The sequence below is a fragment of the Eucalyptus grandis genome, chromosome 11, assembly GCF_016545825.1.
Source record: "Eucalyptus grandis isolate ANBG69807.140 chromosome 11, ASM1654582v1, whole genome shotgun sequence".
Classification (NCBI taxonomy): domain Eukaryota; kingdom Viridiplantae; phylum Streptophyta; class Magnoliopsida; order Myrtales; family Myrtaceae; genus Eucalyptus; species Eucalyptus grandis.
The window spans coordinates 45,960,841-45,980,364 of NC_052622.1; the positions used below are offsets into that span (position 1 = coordinate 45,960,841).

General features: G+C 40.4%; 1 protein-coding gene across 1 annotated transcript; it reads left to right on the forward strand.

The window, feature by feature from the left end:
- The first annotated feature begins 15,813 nt into the window (after positions 1-15,813).
- LOC104420769 lies at positions 15,814-18,081 on the forward strand. The gene has a single exon (XM_010032549.2). It carries the CDS (start codon positions 15,814-15,816, stop codon positions 18,079-18,081), a length of 2,268 nt encoding a protein of 755 aa, XP_010030851.2.
- Positions 18,082-19,524: the final 1,443 nt, after the last annotated feature.

Sequence of the window (19,524 nt, forward strand, 5' to 3'; positions counted from 1 at the left end):
TAATTCTAGTGGTTCATATGCCCAAATGTGATGAATTCACGAAGATTGGAATATATTCTCATAATCGCTACCATGTGGGGAGTGTACAATTGCATGGCATGTATTCTGCCCAAAGGTAATTATGTGATTTTGCATGTAACTCTCTGGATGTGTACTTGTACGTCAAATTACATAATGCTCACATGATGCTAATTATATACACTGCTTGTCTTTCAGTCACCTTTTCTGTAAACTGTAACTTCGTCACTATTAAGGTTCTTCTTGGTTCAAACTTTAAGAGATGGAGAGAAGATTTTCTGTTTGCTATGGAGATGGCAGATGTTCATATGGCTCTTACTGCCGATCAGCCGACAGATATTACTGCCGAGAGTACAGAGGCTCAGAAATCACATTTTGCTATCTGGGAAAAGAGCAATAGAATTTGCTTGCTGTCCATGAAGCGTTCCATTCAGGAACACTTGAAAAGTGGTTTGCCTGCAAACTGCACTGCTAGACAAATGATGGAAGCTTTGGTGGCTAGAAACCGTGTCTCATCTAATGCTGAGATAGGGACACACCTGCAAACACTATTTACTGTGAAGTATGATGATTCTGGTGGAGTTAGAGATTATGTTTTGAGGATGGTAGATTTGCAGATAAAGCTTCACGCTCTCAATGTTGATATTTCCACTACTTGCATTGTGCATCAAGCTTTAAATACTCTTCCTCCTGATTTTGGGATTATCAAGACCAATTATAGTTCCCAAGATGAAACATGGTTAGTTAATGACCTAATTGCAAGGGTGGTGGTAGAGGAAGAGAAATTGAAGAAAGATAAAGGGCATATTGCTTTTATGCTTCTAATTCTGGTAGTGATAATGGTAAGAAGTTGAAAAACTATACCCACAATGGCAGTTCTGATACCGCTGGTCCTTCCAACAATAAAGGAAATTCTGAAGGTGCTGGTCCTTCTAACAGTTTGGGTCCTAAGAAAGTATTTCCCAAGAAAGATGATGTTCTTTGCTACTTTTGTAGGGATAGAGGACACGTAAAGAAACGCTGCAACAAGTATAAGGCTTGGTTGTCTAAGAGAAGTTAAAGTGAGCCTAAAGGTAATGATTCTTCGGCATTTATTTATGAATCCAATCTATCTGAAGTTCCGACCAATTCGTGGTGGCTAGATAGTGGTGCAACTAATCATGTTGCGTTTACAATACATGAGTTCATAAATAGAAGGATACCAAATCAGGATGAATCAAAGCTTACTGTTAGAAACAACATTGGAGTTAACGTCGAGTTCGTGGGAGATGTTATTTTGATTTTAGATTCTGGTTTTAGGATGATGTCGAGAAACACCTTTTACGCACCTTATTTTACTCGGAATTTAGTTTTTCTGTATTGTTTAGACATGTGTGGATACTCTTTTGAAATAAAGAGCAATACTATTTCTATGTTTTATGATTCAAAAAGGATTGGGTGTTGCAATTTATCCGATGGATTATATCGATTGAGTTTATCTCCCAACGACATGTACGTTGCTTATTCAGCTGAAAAAGTTGTTTCCAAAAGGCTCTCTACCTAAGGAACAATAGAAAGGCTTATAAAGGCTGATATCTTGCCTACTCTTAAAGGTGATCTAGAGACTTGCGTAGACTGTTGTAGAGGTAAGATGACTAAGATAAAGAAAAATTCCGATGTACGAAGTTCAGACTTTTTGGAGGTTATTCACATCGATATTAGTGGACAATACACGGCTACTTTGTTCAAAATTTTTTGTTTCATCACATTTATTGATGACTATTCCTGATATGGATATTTATACTTGATTAAAGAAAAGTTTGAATCTCTTGACAAATTCAAGATTTTTCGGACTGATGTGGAGAAATAGTTGGGAAAAGTTATAAAGATTATCAGATCTAATCGTGGTGATGAGTATTTTGGTAGGCACAGTGGTGCTGGACAACTTAAAGAGCCGTTTGCTAAATACTTAGAGGATTTTGGGATAATAGGTCAGTTTACTATGATCGGAAGTCCTGAACAAAATGGTGTAGCTAAAAGGTGCAATCGTACTCTTATGGACATGATGAGAAGTATGATTAGTATGACCAATTTACTTGATTTTCTATGGGGTAAAGCTTTGAAAATAGCTCTTTATATTCTAAATCGTGTTCCTACTAAAGCGGTTCCATTGACTCCCTTTGAATTATGGATTGGACGTAAACTCATCTTGAATCATCTTAAAGTTTGGGGATGTCCAGTAGAAGTGAAGTTATATAATCCAACATTGAGTAAGCTGGATTCCAAAACTACTCGGTGTTACTTCGTGTCTTACCCAGATCATTCAAAGGGGTATCAGTTTTATAACCCTAATGGAGGTACAAGAATTGTGAAATCTCATACTACAAAATTTCTGGAATTTGATGTAGTTGAAAAGGGTAGTTGCTTACAAATTATCGAAGATGATAGTATGGTGGGGATTACTAGATTCTTATCTCATTCTGTGCAGACAATTATGGAGCCTCCTGCACCACAAACTGAGCCTGTTGTGGCCCAGGATCCTATTGTTGAGACAGTTCCTGATGAAATTCCTCAAGCCCCTCAAATTTTGAATGAGGTTGAAGTAGCTCCACTCAAAAGATCGACTAGGGAAAGACGTTTAGCTATACCACCAGACTATGTTATCTACCTAGGAGAGCATGATTATGATATTGGCTGTGTTGTTGATCTGGTAACTTATACGGATGACATCTCATATCCTCAATAAGATTTGTGGCTAGATGTGATGAAATATAAGATGCAATCTATGAAACACAATGGTGTTTGGGAGCTTGTTGAATTGCCTGAAGATTGTAAACCTATTGGCTGCAAATGGGTATACAAGACTAAAAGAGATTCCAAAGGAAAGTGAAAAAAATTTAAAGCCAAACTGGTAGCTAAAGGTTTCACTCAAAGAGAATGAATAGATTATGAAGCAATATTTTCTCCAGTTTCTTTTAAAGATTCCTTTAGAGTGATCTTGGCATTGGTAGCTCATTTCGATATGGAGTTACACCAATTAGATGGTAAGACTGCTTTTCTAAATGGAGACCTTAATGATGAGGTTTATATGGTGCTGCCTGAAGGTTTTGCAGCAGATGACTTAGGTAAGCTTGTTTGTAGATTGAAAAAGTCTATTTATGGCCTTAAACAAGCTTCTAGACAGTGGTATTTCAAGTTTCATAGTGTTGTCACTTCATTCGGACTTATTGAGAACAAAGTAGATCAATGTATATACACTAAGGTCAGTGGGAGGAAATATATTTTTCTCATACTTTATGTGGATGATATCTTATTTGTTAGTAGTGACATTGGTTTACTGCATGAGACAAAGCGAATGTTATCGAAAAATTTTAGCATGAAAGACCTTGGTGAGGCGTCTTTTGTTTTTGGCATTGAGATCCATAGGGATTACTCTTGCCGTTCATTGGGTTTGTCTCAGAGGGCATATATTGATCGCATTTTAGAAAGATTCAATATGCAGGATTGCAAACCGAGAATTGCTTCTGTTATTAAGGGTGATAAATTGAGTCTTTCACAATGCCCTAATTTAGATTTTGAGAAAGCTCAAATGAAGAATGTACCTTATGCTAGTGTGCTTAGAAGTATCATGTATGCTCAAGTTTGCACTAGACCAGATATTGCTTTTGCAACAGGGCTTCTAGGTAGATATTAGTCAATTCCAGGACGCGATCACTGGGTTGCTGCCAAGAAGGTTTTAAGGTACTTAAAGAGAACAAGAGATTATATGCTGATTTATAGACATGTTCCACACTTGCAACTAACAGGGTATTCAGATGCAGATTTTGCTAGTTATCAAGATGATAAGAAGTCAATGACATAATATATATTTATGTTGGCAGGAGGTGTAGCGTCATGGAAGAGCGAGAAACATAAATCCATATCTTTTTATACTATGCAAGCGGAGTTTGTAGCATGTTTTTCAGCTGCTACTCAAGCTATTTGGCTCCGGAACCTCATTAGGGAGTTATCAGTTTTTGATTTTGTGGATAAACCCATACAGTTACATTGTGACAATAATTCTGCAGTGTTGTTTATTAATAACAACAGAAGTCTTAAGAGGTCTAAACACATAGAGGTTAAGTTTTTGACCATAAAGGAATTAGTGCAGAATTGTGACGTTGCAGTAGATCATATTCCTACAGATGATATGGTTGCAGATCCACTAACTAAAGGCCTACACCCATGTGTATTTGAGCGACATATCATTAGCATGGGCCTAGGAGCATCTTGGGATACTGTTATTTAGTGGGAGCTGTGTTTTATTTTTCCTTGAATAAAGTTTACATCTGTTTTTGTTACAATTTAGTAACATTTTGATATATATATATATGTCAACTTTTTTGCATTCAATAAAATATTTTTGAATTGATTGTTATTATGTTGTGTGTGTGTGTGTGTGTATGTGTGTGTGTGTATTGTTAAAAGTCTCAAGGTATTGCTTAAACCTTGAGTGAAGGCTAGGGGCATCCAGTTATTAGCCTTGTACATATGTCTTGTTACACATAAAGAAAGGTTAACCGTAAGGACAAGACATATGTGGGTTCATTAGAATCATAAAGATATTTTCTAGTGGCACAAGTTTTTTTTTTTTTTTTGTGACGCTTAAGGTAAGAGAATTGTGACTGACAAATGAGATCTCTCTATGAGAGATGTTATCCATTTGTCATACTACCATATTGAATCCATATACTATGAAGCACCGACATGTTGCCGGAGCTCCCATGTCGTGTCTGACACGCTCGGACACACTGTCAACACGTGTCGGATTTTCCGACACGTGGTTAACCTTTCTCGACACATTCCGACGCACGTGACTGAGAGAGAGGATGACGATGGAGGGTGGAGGCGAGGCCGAGGGAGCAGAGGCGAGGGAGGGCCGGAGGAAGTGTAGGCGATCCAGAGGGTTGCGTTTGCGACGCTGTGATGGAGGGCCGACGGCGAGGCTGCAGCTGCGAAAGAGGGCCCTTTTGGCAAGCGACTACAATGAGGCAACCGGGAGAGAGTTGTGTGACAAGGAGGAGGAAGAGGTCGTGGTTAGGGTTTTATCGAGGGGGAGGGTGGTGGGGGATGATGGAAAGAAACCGGGGCTGGAGAGAGGGGTGGCATGATGACGAAAAGAAATCGGGGCCGAAGAGGGGAGGTGGCGTGGAGTGGGGGGAAGATATAAAGGCGAGGGGGGTGGGGGAAGAAACCGAAGGCCCGGGGGGGGAGGAGGGGTGTTGGGGATGATTGATGGGGGTGGGGAGCGGGGGGAGCGAGGTGCTGTCGAGGGGGCTTGGGGATGATTGATGGGGGCGGGGAGCGGGGGAGCAAGTGCTGTCGAGGGGGAGGGAGAGAGAGAGAGAGAGAGCATGGAAGAAATCAAGGGGAAGATCTTGGAGAGAGAGAGAGCCGGAAAGAAATCAAGGGGAAGATCTTGGGGTGGCCTGTCGCGGGGGAGGAAGAGAGAGAGAGAGAGCAGGGAGAAATCGAGAGGAAGATTTTGGGGTAGCGTGGGGGATAGGGGAGAGAGAAACGGGAGGGAAATGATTTTCTGGGAACGAGGGTTTAGAGAGAAAAGAGGGGGAAATGATTTTGGGGATGGGAGTTTAGAGAGAAAAGACGGGGAAATAATTTTGAGTGGTACAATTATTTTTGTTATAAAATAAATAAATGGGTTAAAAAGTTATTTCGAAAAATAAAATTATTGAATGTTAAATAATAATCAATTTTGATGATTATAGAATATCAAAGATTTATTTAAATAAAGTTGATTCTATTTTTTTGTTAGTCATTAGTCTTATCCATAATTTTTATTAAAGTTAAAAACATGTTCTCAAATATGGTTATGCATTAACTATGAATATGTTTTTCAAATTTTCTATGAATAGATTTATTAATATTATTAGTATAAATTCATTGTAAACTCTTTATTTATTTATTTGTGAATTTGAATCAAAATAATTAAAAATAAAAATATTTATTTAATAATAACGTGTCCCAACGTGTCGGAATTTTCTATTTTTGAGAAATAACGCGTTAACATGTTGTGTCGTGGCGCGTGTCTGTGTCGCATGTCCGTGCTACTTAGTTATGGAAGATTCTATATGTATACATGCAATTACTGCCATGATCCGGTGTTTGAGACTTTATGGGATAGGATTGACTATTAAAAATTATCTCTAGATCAATGTGCACACATACAGTACAATTTCAATTACTATAGTCCAAGTGGGAGAATGTAAGAGTTTTCCTAATGTGGACTACATTAATTGATATTGTAATTTACCGTTTTCGGTTACTGTAAAACGGGGTTTGGTCTAAGTTGAGATAAAAGATTTATTAATTAGTCTAATATGGGACTGGCTCGTATGGGTCAAGTTGAGCTTGGCTCGTAATGAGGAGATCTGGTTGGAAACTCTATAAATAGTGCTCGAGTCTCTCCTCTAACCCTAATTCTCACATGTATCCTCACATAAGGGGCGTTAATCTAGCGCTAAAGGGTGAGGGGGCCATCTCATTGAGCCAGTGATACGGAGGGCAATAGAGGATAATGACTTGCACATGGAACATCAATTTTCCGCTTCTGCTTTAAGAACGATGGATCCCAAAATAAATGCGTTAATCTTTCTACTCAATTATGTACGTTCTTATTTTGGTTATGAAGATTTTGGAATTGTGCAATTTGCATCCATCATGCACCTCTCGTCTCCAAAGTCATCCACAACAAGAACGACACGCACCTCCTAGAAAACCACCACGATCACAAGCCACTCCTTGTCGCAATTCATGACGTCTCACTAGACTGTCAAACCCACTGTGATCTTGAGGTTCGAGAGTTTGAACAAACCCTAGCTATGGGAGAGAGCAATTTCCAAGCCATGAGTCCGGCCGACGAGTGAGACCCCATCTCGGTCAACCTCACTTCGGGATCGATAGGGATGCCCAAGGCAGTGGCGTACAGCCACCGGGTAGCGTACTTGAACTCTCTAGTGCTGATCCTCCAATACGACACGTGGAAGTTGCCTATTTTTTTTTTTTTTTTTTTTTTGTGGACAGTGGACATGTTCAGGTGCAATGGGTGGTGCTTCACGTGGGCAATGGCAGTGCTTGGCGGTGTCAATGTGTGTATTAGGAACATGTCGGCGAAGATCATCTTTGACTCCATTCAGCTCCACAAGGGCACTCATCTCTGTGGTAATGGACCTAATGGTCCATTTTCGTTTACTTTGATGTGGAGAGTCCTATTGCATCACGAGCTTCACATGTCAAATGATATCGAAGGATAGTATATCATTCACATTAAAAAATAGATTAGTAGCGTTGAGATATGTCGATAATGTGTAATTACCGTAGTGCAGTATAAATATAATCAAATAATCGGGAGGATGCCTGCGCTTTTCGAAACAGGATAGTGGAGGCGTTGAGCCGGAGGGGGCGGAGGTGTCGTGCCGGATGCGATCGGCGGGCTATTGGGAAGGACAGATTTTTGATAGAGAGAGAGAGAAAGAGGGAGAGTGACTTTGTGCGGCTTGATGGTGAAGACAGAGAAGAGAGAGGGCGTTTCAAATGAGAAGGGTGGGAGAAGACAGAAAAGGACGCAACGATTAATGAAGAGAGAGAAGGAGAAAGCAAAAATTTGGCTAAAAAAAAGCGGGACCCAGGCTCCACGTGGCAACACGTGTCGCATCCTGATTGGGCAGGCGCACGGTGACGTGAAGTGCCCGGCCCACTCAATATTTTCTCGAACCTCGGGTTCAACATTATCGGCGGATACAGCATGACAGAAGCCCTAGGGCTCGCCCTCATCAACCCCTTGAGGTCACCACAACACCACCATGAAGAGGACGACGACCACGATGATCATAACCTAAAATGTAGAGAACTCCTCGTCGATGTCAAGGACCCGACCAAGATGCTGAGCGTTCCAAGCGACGGAAAAACAATTAGAGAAATCATGCTCCAAGGAACAACCTCATGATGGGCTGCTTTAACAACCTGGAGGCGACCCGGGAGCCCTCTTCTGACGGGTGGTACAGGACCAGGGATCTTGGTGTACGGCATTCGGATGGTGGCATAGGGATGATTGACCGAGTTAGGGACATCAAGTCTCGAGGAACGGGTGGATCAGCACATTACGCATAGAAGCCATCTTGTTAAGCCACCTGCAAGTTGCAGAAGCCGCCATTGTCACTCAAAACGACGCTGTTGCAAGGCAAGTCCCATGCGCATTCACGAAGTTGAAGGAAGGGAACTATTCCAACGAGAAGAAGATAGTAAAATTTTGTGCGGAGCAACTGGAAGAGGCAGCGATGGCTCTGAAAACGGTGTTTTTCAGGGACTTGCTGAAGAATTCCCCAGGGAAGGTGTAGAAGTTTGCTGAGAGAGAGATCGAATGCTGGTCCATAGAACGAGCATAGCCTCATAAGAACCAAAACATCAGAAGAGTTACTTGCGAGAGTAACTAGAAATGAACTATTAGTGTATTTCTGTGTTATTTGTCCTGTAATTGCATAATTCGTGTTAAGATATGTCTTGAGTTTAAGCCTGATGTGAAAGTTTTGAATATTTCGAATTGGATATGTTGCAGACGTTCAAAATTGAGCAAAGAAGATCAGAAGATCAACTTCCCAAAATTTGAATCTGCGTTGAACAGTCTGGCCACTGAAATAGGAAAGTTCTGTTGGAGAAAACTTCCTTAGTTGTTTTGAAGCTGACAAAACGTTTCCATCAGTCCAGTCTGAAGACTTGCAGACTCTTTCGTCAAAATCTGAAGACTGCCAGACTCAAGATTTAAAGTCTGCCCTCATTGAAAGTTTCTAGACTGCCGAAGAAGATTTATCCAGATTCAAGTATTTCTTTAAGGTTTTGATTCGAGCGGCTAAAGAAGTTCTCACGGCTGGAGATAGCATCTCAAGATCTATTATTCGTTTTGAAATTAATTCGAGTAATTTGAATCCATTGATTGGCAAAGTATACTTGGAAGGTTCTACTTATGGAAACCTAGATCCTGATTGTATGGACGAGCAGGATTGGTGGGCTATCATCACATTCCTTAAGTAACTCGAGATCTCCCTAATTGATTCTGTCCAACGGGTTGATTGGAAGAACTCCTTTGGAAGGTGCCAACAGTTATGAAGGCATTGAGGAGTATATAAGGAAGACGCTCTAATTATTCGAGAGTGTGCGCGATAGAAAAATTCCAAAGTCTGAAGTTCCTTGTTCTTTGCTGATTCAATTGTTGAGCGTAAATTTGTACTCAAAAGAGAGTTTAGATATTTGTGAGGCCTTGAGGAAGTGTAGCAGAGTCTCTACCTTTGTGGAATCAAGGACGTGATCTTTTGTAATGACTCTTTTGATTTATAGTGAAATCCAGCTGGTGGGCTGTCAGTGTGGGAGAGTGGATGTAGGCTTGGATTTAGCCGAACCACTATAAACCTTGTGTTCTTATTCTCTTCCCTAAACTCTTTTATTTTGTTCATAATTCTATTTAAATTGTTAAAGTCTGATTTCCTCTGCAAAGTCTATTGTCAACCAGACTCAGGTTAAAAGTAAAGTTTTACACTATATTTTTGCAAAATTTGTTTTTGCACCTATTCACCCCCCCTCTAGGTGCTCGTACTAGCACTTTCAATTGGTATCAGAGCCTGTGTACTCATTTAAATTGAAGTGTTTCTACTTCAGAGTTAAAGATCCATGGCTAGTATATTGGCTCCAGGTTTGGTTGAAGGGCAAAGTAACACCAGACCGCCTTATTTTGATGGAAATGAATACAGCATATAGAAGAACAAGATAAAAGCATTCCTAAGATCGAAAGATCCTCTAGAATTGGATGTGGTAGACAAATGAATCATTCCTAAAGCTACAACAGTCTCAGAAAGGGGAAAAGAAGTTGCAGAGACTAGCGAGATGATTCAAGAATAGATAACCAAGAGACAAGCTCTTGATGCAAAAGCAATTTACTCCGTCTATTGTGCATTATCTCCTACTGAATATAACGGAATATCTTCTTGTGAAACAGCTAAAGAAGTCTGAGATAGGCTGCACATTACCTATGAAGGATCTGATCGAGTGAAAGAAACCAGAATCAATATTCTGCTCGGTCAATATGAAGCCTTCAAGATGAAACCAAGAGAATCTATCACTGACATGTTTAGTCGTTTTACAAAAATCATGAATGATCTTGAGTATCAAGGTCAACTGATCTCAGGACCCATGAAGGTTAACAAACTGTTGCGCGGACTTTCCAAAGATTGGAATCATGTACGAGACCTCAATAAGGGATGTTGACACCCGAAATTTTCGTCGACATTTTAATCATCCATTTTGCAAAAATATAAAAAAAATAAAGAGCCAAAAAAATTATGAATAAAAAGAAAAAGAAAAGAAAAAAAAAAAAAGGAAAAAAAAACGTTGAAAAAATATATAAAGGCTCGCTCATTTTTTGGCGTGAGGGGGGGCTCGGATTTTTTTGCGCGCGGATTCTCTCTCACGAGCGCTCTTGAAACCTCTGGACTCACGTACTCTCTCGGGAATTCTCTCTCTATCTCTCTCAGAATCGCTCGATGGAGCTCTTCGATGGGAGATTGGAGTAAACCCTAAATCGCCGGGTCTCTCTCTCTTCTCGGCGGTGATAACCTCTTCATCCGCTGAAATCCCCGTCTCCGGCGAGTGGAATTGGAGTTCGTTCCAGATTTCGCCGCCGATGTTCGTCCACACGAGGTGGCTCTCGCTTGATCTCTCTCGGTTCTTCGTTTTTCTCTCGGTGGCTCTCGAGCGGGTTTGGCTCTCGATCGGCGACATCGACGATGACGGCGATAGCTGATCTGTCTCTCTTTCTGGAGATCGGAGGTTAGCTTGCTCGAGTAGAGAGACTCTCGGTTCTCGATTCTCTCTCGAGCTCCCTCTCGGATCTCTCGGTTTTCGCTTTTCTTTCCCGAGCTCGGTCGGAGGCGAAGGTTTTCCTCCATTGGCATGCGATCGGAGATCGAGCGGCGCGGTTGGAGATCATGAGGATTTGGTTCTTTCTCGGAGATCGGACGTCTGCTCGCTCGATCGGTGATTTTCTTTCTAGATCGGGCTAGCTGGATCAGGTTCTCTTTCTCTCTCTTGATTGCTCTGTCTCGCGCACGATCTGTCGCTCTCTCTTTTGGATTGCTCTGTGGTTCGATTGCTTTGTCTCGTGTTTCTTTTATGTAGAGCAATAACATGAATTTAGCTTTAGTTTTCATTCGGTAGTTTCGTAGTGTTACATCGGTCCAACCTAGAAGTGCTGCAACTTGTAAGTGATCATGGCTGTGGTTGGGGTTAGTATAGTCTCGCTTTGCACATGGCACACCGCTAATATCGAGTGACAACATGCTGGTCATGATGGTGAACTCCATGGGTGCAATTTTCAGTTGGCATACATAGTTTTCTATGTGACATATGCGGGTAGACGAGAAAAAGGTTCTTTGGTTCCTTCGCATCGACTTTTTCTGGTATAGATATTCGGCAGCGAGTTTAATGATCATAACCTTTGATTTAAGCTGCCATTCATATTATGTTTGAAAGCTTTTAAAATAAATGATATGTTGGGATTGCTGTCGGCTGTTCTTGGCATTTTTGCAATTATAGTAGTTACGAGATTACATATACCGAGATACCGACCATGTTTTGATATCCCATGATTGGATGTGCATTTGATTCCAACTTGAGGTTGGTTTGGTTATGGATTGATGCCATTTTGATCAAATAGACTCATTCATGCTTGTGAGAAAATATGGCTTCAATTTTATGGCAATTTGTCATCAAACAATCACAATTTGCAGTCTCATATGCTCTGTTACCATTCCGATTGCATGCTGGAAGTTGTGGATTAAGTATAGATTAGATGAATTCTGTCTTAGCTTGGTTCTGTTTTGCTGTTTTGCTGCTCGTTCTATATGGGTTTTGTTGTTGTGAGTCCTTTTGTCTACCTCCTCATATGGTACAAAAATGTGCACTTTGTAATGTGTTCTTTTGATGAAGTTCGCTAATTTCAATCTGCCGAGACATTGTGATTGTGTCGGCATGCGGGCATGTTTGGGTAGATTTTGCTTCTTTCTTAATATTTCGTAATAGATGCCGAGAGTTCTTGGATTTGGTCAGCATTTACTAGATTCAACAATTGTTAAAAACGGAGCTACAGTTTGTAAATGATTAAGTGTTTTGTTTTCACGCCTTTAATGACTGTGCTTTGTTTGCCATTTTCACATGATTTTTGTGATTAGATTCTAAAGGTGATGCCTAAATGAAAGTTGTTCATTAGGTTCCAATCTATATCAAATAAACATTTCGTGATAATTGAAGATCATTTACCCAGGTCGAGTATGTCTAGAATATCTCGACCTTGTTTGAAATTTTGCTGTTCGATTGATTCTCTGTTTCAGATGACCTTTTGTGTAAATGACCTGATACGAGCTGGTTGCTGTGGTTCTCTGTGTTTGATGCCTTCATGAGAGCTGAAGATGGTTCGACTATCTTTCCAACGAACTATAATACACCCTGATCCGATATCATTAGCCACATGAAATTTTCTTTAAAAGTTAGGAAGTAATTCTGGAAAATTGTTGTGTTCTGTTCTGATGTGGAAATTCGTATGCCTGTTTTGACTGATATGCTTCGGTCCTTGGAACGAGCTGGTAAATGATGTTATTAGGACTTAATGTCTTCTAGAGATTTGTAATAGACATATCAAGCTTTAAAATGATATATTGCATGCCTGAATCGACCATCGTTTGCTATGTTTAACATTTTTTTTTTAATCCATTCTGAAATCTGGAATTTGCCTTGGTCAGAAATGCATATACTGTTATTGTGGGCCTGATTGTCTGTCACTCTCTTATGATGCTGATTTTGCATGATTTGCACATCAATTGGACTCAACTTCTCTTGTGATGCGCATGATAGAAATCTGTCATTAAAATGAAATTCAGAACCCCTGTTGTTCCCTTGTCGAAGCTGACCTCTTGTCATTCTTCTATGATTTTCTTGTTAAGGATTCTAAGATTGGGTCTTTAACAAAAGTTGTTCGCCTTTCTTTTGTTTGCGCTGTGGTAAAATTTCATATTCTCCAGATTTTCTTTTTAGATCAAATCACTATTAATGTGTCATGACATCCTGATATTTTGCTGCATTTTTGATGAAGTTGTATGCATGAAACTTGTGCCTCATTGTCTTCTTGACATTTGAAACACATGTTACAAGTTTCGCATTAATGCATGGCATATCATATTTGAATCTCTTTTGATGTGAATATCATGCACCCATTTGGCTAATTGCAATTGGAATTTGTCAAGCATGACATTCTCGGTTCCAAGTCACTTTGCAATGTTAATGACTTGTGTGACTTCTTTGCATTATGATTTAGGGTTAAATGTTTACCCAAACCTTTTTCGCATTCAACCTTATGTCATATGCAAGTTTCACATTTTTGTGTATTGTCTAGGTGATCTTACGAACCTTTAAGCATGCCTTGTATTTTGTCCAGTTGGTGATTTGATTTTGCTGGATTCATGTTCATGTCTGATGCCTATGTCTGTTCGTTGTAATAATGATTTCTATGCGTTGTCTTAGTCATATAAGATGAGGCAAAGGATTCTTATTTCTTAGACTAGGTTTAGAATAGGGATCCTGAACATGGATAAAGCGTGAAGATGGTGAAGGTCAATGTCCATTCCGACCATTATCATGTAATATTCGTTTTCCCGACATATGTCTCGGGTTTCATGCATTGTATAAAGCCCGACGAGTTGCGGGTTTCCTTTCTTTCTCGATTATATTTCTCTTTTATACTTTCTTTTAGGTTTGCATGATAGATTTACTGCTTTTCTTGATTGTTTACTTCATGTCTTGCAATTTAATTTTCATTGATTGTTTTCCTTTCATTTTTTAGGAATAGAATAGAATGAAATAATCCACTGCGCATGATCACTTAGTCTAGAATTGACGATCCTGAAAATATAAAAATAAATGCATGGACATGTTAGGAAAAACACAACATCCTGTTTAGGTACCGAAAGGGCGCTAATAGCAATATTAGCGTAACCCAAGTCCCCGAACCTAGATATCTGGTTGCGTAGGAATCGAGGGAATACTCCCGACCCTCGATTGGGTTTCTAGCCGACCCCCAAAAATGAGGCTAGTGGCGACTCCTGTATATTTTTTAGGTTGTTAAATACCTAGATCGTATAAATAAACCTACTGTCACGCGGGGTACGAGCTTGGGAGAGCTCGCGATCTCGAGATCTAGTACCCCTAAACCCGACCTTTCCCCACCTTGGATACTTCTCGAGGGGCGGCGAGATGGGGTCGCGACAGGCTTGGCGACTCCACTGGGGACTGGTTACTAGGTTAAGAGGACTGGAAGCCGTTTAAAAATGGTTGTTGTGTTTTAACTAGCATGTCTTATGTAGGATCGCCTGCATGTCAAAGTCGCGTGGAAAATCAGGTTAGTCGCTAACCCCGTGTTAAATGGTTTTGTAGGTGGGAGTTATAAGGGGAGGCGTGCTTGTAAACCATTTGTTTTGCAGGTGGTGTAAGGATGTATGAATGTATGTGGGTTTATATTGAAGTGCTGGATGTTTAAATTTAAATGCATGTTTACAAGCTTTAGCACGACACTGCACACACAACCGCGGTCTAAAACCCCGATCGCCCAATCTAGGACCTTAGGAGGGTTTATGGGTGGAATCTGCGAGTGGATACTCGTGGTAATCCATTACTTACATAAACCTGTTCATCCCAACTGATAAAGATAGCACTGACCGACGATAGTAGCGGTGGGTAAACTATTTTTATCTTTTGGGATGAGGACCTTGAGCCTTTAGTACCCTCACCTTAGGCGTCAAAACCTCACAGTTTCATGCGACATGTGATTTGTGCCTGTCATGTGTCTGGTGGGTAAGATATCGTTCCTTCTTTATCGTGCTTATTTTTTTACTTTCCATATTTCAATTATGCGTTTTATATTCCAACGGCGATATGTTTTAATCATGAGTGCCCCTTTAGGTTTAGGTTTAGATGGGTAGACCCAAAGTGGATGTGATCCCATGCTTGGGAATCTCAAGACTATTGGTGGATCTCGACCCAAGACATCAAGATTATGTGGAAAAATTCCCAAGCCTCAAGTTGATCGGGGAGCTCATATTAAGGAGCAAGAAGACAGTGTCCTAATTGATGAGGAACGCTTGGCCCATGAAAACAAGCGTCTCCGCATGATCCCACCTAGTACTTAGGTTTCCATTTCATATGCTTTTCTTGTAAAGGGATTTCCTTTGTGTTTCCCTCCTTTCTATTGGGATTTACTTGTATTCATTTTCATATCCCATGTAAACATCACAGTCGAACCACTTTGTAAGCTTCAAGAAAGCAAGGTTTTGTTTTCCCTTGTAATTGTTTGATTGAAGTGAATGAAATTCATGAACATTTTCATGTAACTTTTAGAAAAGGGGCATTCGATTAAATATTTGTCGTCGTTCCTTTTCAATTGTATAATTTCTTTTGAAGAAATTTTGATAAGAGGATGTTATATGATACCTTGGGATCATATACACTTCTTATCATTATTTCATCTCAAGAAAATATAAAATTGACTAGGATCTGTACTTCAATGGTTTCTTTTGATTGGTACTAATTCGAGTCATTTTCTTTTACAGGAAGTTTTGAAAAACAGCTAAAGAAAGATTTGTTATACGAACTCGCCGCCAAACACAGATGAAAAACGAAGATACCCGGGCCCGTGTCATTAATATGGAGATTCAAATGGCGCATATGATGGCGTTGTTGGCTGACCTATCCAACCAAGTCAAGAAATTAACATCTATAGTTTTTGCTTCTCCTACCATGAATCTTCCTACTGCTCATACACCTGCCATGGAGATAGGGGGTTCTTCTCGAAACTTTGAGAGCAAAAGAAAAGCTCCTCAAAGGCAATTCACTCCGTTGCCTAGACCAATGTCTCAACTACTTCCAATGCTGATTGAAAATCATCTTGTGGCAAAAGAGATCCCGAGAGATAATCCGCCAAAGTTTGTCGAGTTCGACCTTAATAAGACGTGTGATTATCATATGGGAGAGAGAGGTCATCATGTGGACAACTGTCTGGTGCTCCGTTATAAGATCCAGAATTTGCTGGATAAAAAGCTGCTCACCTTTAAGGATTCAGCACCGAATGTCCAACGAAATCCCCTTCCAAAGCATTCTGAAGATGTCAACATGATTTATGGGGATGTTGACAAGGATATACTCCTGATGGGTATCCAAAAGATGGAAAAGAGCATGCCATTCAATGATCACCTGTTGAAAAGTCACATCGTTCATGATGAAGAAGACTTTATTTCAATTTTGCCGAAGGATAAAGGGGTTTACTCATATAACACAAAAGAGGATGAATACAAAACTTCCCATTCAGACCGTAAATTTGTGAAGAAAGCCCGTGATAAGGGTGAAGTGGTAGACACCTTGGGACAACCAAGTGGGAAATACAACTTTATGGTCAAGTATACTCCTCCTCCGAGTTATTTCCAAAACCCTAAAGACATCGTCCCTAATGGATGGGGAGAGGAATTCGAGGATGACTTCATGGCTATGATTGAACCTGTTGTGATTGATTTGTCTAAAGGGAAAAGCCCATGTGGGAGTGATACAACTGCCAAGAATGTTATTGAAGTCAGCTCATTGGTTGATAATTTTGGAGCCATCAAAATCCCAAACACGGGTTTTGGTCCCGTTGTGATCGAGTTGCCACCAGAGTTAGGTGAATGTTCCAACACTAAAGTGATTCCTACTTTTGACACTAGGGCAGTCCCTTGGAATTATAATTCAAATGAAATCGACGCCGTCACCCGATCGGGTCGAATCTACCCACCACGTGAAGGTGAGGAAAAGAAGGCCGTGACTGATGAGGAAGCTGAACAACTCCTCAAAACACTCAGGACAAGTGAGGCTGAAGTGATTGACCAATTGTGCAAGATGCCTGCGCAAATTTCTTTATTGGAGCTTTTCAAGACCTCTGAAAAGCATAGAAATGCTCTCCTCAAAATTTTAAATGAAGTTCATGTACCCGAGGCCATTGGAGAAGTACAGTTGGAGGAGTTTGTGGGTGCAATACTTCTAAGAGATCAAATTACTTTCTCTGAGAGAGACCTCCCTCCTGAGGGCCAAGCACACACTAAAGCATTATATGTGTACGCTCAACATTTTGAGACAAAGATTTCGAAGGTCATGATCGATAATGGCTCCGCCTTGAACATTTGCCCTTTATCCACCCTTCGTAAATTAGGGATAGGAATGGAAAATGTCTTTTCTCCAACAATTCCTGTTCGAGCATTTGATGGGATGAAGAGAGAAACAATAGGAGAAATCGATTTACCACTGACGATTGGCCCTATTACCATGACTCAAAAATTTCAAGTACTGGATATCCCAAGCAATTTTAGCTTGCTATTGGGACGACCTTGGATCCATGCTGTAGGGATCATTCCTTCTAGTCTTCATCAGATGATGAAACTGCCCATCGATGGAAAGATTGTGACCATCCGACGTGAAAGAGATGTGGAGACTTTCCATAATACGGCCATACCTTTCATTGAGCCTGAGGTCAAGGGAGAATCGAGCTATCACTCGTTTGAGATGGTATCTGTCACTCATGTGCCTGTTGGGTCGATTATTAGGAAGCCTCGATTCTCGGAAGCCTCCCTGATGGCAAGTAGAGAACTGCTCAAGAACGGTTTTGCTATGGGGAAAGGTTTGGGTAAGTTCGCCCAAGGCATTATAGATCCTATTAAGGTGGTCAAAATCAGCAAGCGTAAAGGCCTGGGTTATCAAGGCGACCGTAAGGGTCAAGGTAATCGCAAAGGCCCAAACATCAAAGGTAAAAGCTACCAACGTCTCTTGCCTACACCTTTGAAAGATTTCTTTCCCGGACCACCGAAGCTCTTACAAGAAGAAGAGGCCAATATCTATCACTTTGCTGATTTGTTTGAAGATGGTTTGATTGGCACTATTAATGAAGATGAAGAGCCTACAATTCTCACTGGGTAAGGGATGTTTCTAGTTCTTGCATTTAATTTTTAGTTGTATTCGATTCATTTCTCCCCTACGAGGGAATTCTATTCATTTCTCCCCTGCGAGGGAATTTCATTCATTTCTCCCCTGCGAGGGAATTCCGTTCATTTCATTCGTTTGTGCTTGTAATAATCTGGATCATAAACTTTCTAGATCCAAGATGATATACGTTGTAATGCAATTTTCGCATATTAATAAAACTCATGTTTTGTTAATAGACGTGTGAGGCCTAAATCAGTCCTATGATGATGCTTTGAGGCCTGAGCCTCCACACGATCTATAGTTTCAAAATGTTTTAGTGGAATGAAGATGTCCAATGAAATGAGGACTAGTTCCCAATAAATTTTTCAAAGAAAAAAACAAATTGAATTTGAAAACAAGTTTTTCATGACATTTACATACATTGTATTCATTTAGGTGTACATATACTAACTTTTTTTTTTCAATCACATCTCAGGCATGACATTTCACATCACGATAGTCATTTACATGGCTCGGATTCGCATTCAAAAGATTTTGACGAACCCGATTATTCCGACTCAGAGAATGAAGATTGATCCTCGAAGTATTGAAAAAGAATGGCTCAGACATGAAGAGTCCAAACCTCCTACCACCGAACAACCGGTCACTGTAAATTTGGGAGATTCAGACAACCCTAAAGAAACCAAGATTGGGGCAGGTCTCTCTCAAGCAGATGCCAATAGACTAATTGGGCTTTTGAAAGAATATCGAGATATTTTTGCTTGGTCGTATGCCGATATGCCGGGTTTAGATCCTGAGATCGTGGAACATGCGTTACCACTTGATCTTAATATTCTGCCGAAGAAGCAAAAGCTCAGAAGGACAAAACCTGAATTGTCGAAGAAGATTGAAGAAGAAGTCATGAAGCTCTTAAATGTTGGTTTCATTGAAGTCACCCAATATGCGGATTGGATTGCTAATATAGTCCCAGTTATGAAGAAGGATGGACGAGTCCGAGTATGTGTTGATTACCGTGATCTGAATAAGGCAAGCCCTAAGGATGACTTTCCTCTGCCGCACATTGATGTTTTAGTTGACAGTACTGCTGGATTTGAATTGTTCTCCTTCATGGATGGATTTTCTGGTTATAACCAGATTCAAATGAAAGAGGATGATAAGACTAAAACTTCATTCATCACCCCGTGGGGAACATTTTGCTACAAAGTTATGCCCTTTGGCTTAAAGAATGCAGGGGCAACATATCAAAGAGCCATGGTGACACTATTCCATGACATGATGCATAAGGAGATTGAAGTTTATGTTGATGACATGATTGCAAAGTCAAGACAAGGTGAAGATCATGTTGAAATCTTAAGAAGATTATTTGACCATTTGAGGAAATTCAAGCTGAGGCTTAACCTCGCAAAATGCATAATTGGGGCAAAGTCTGGGAAGCTT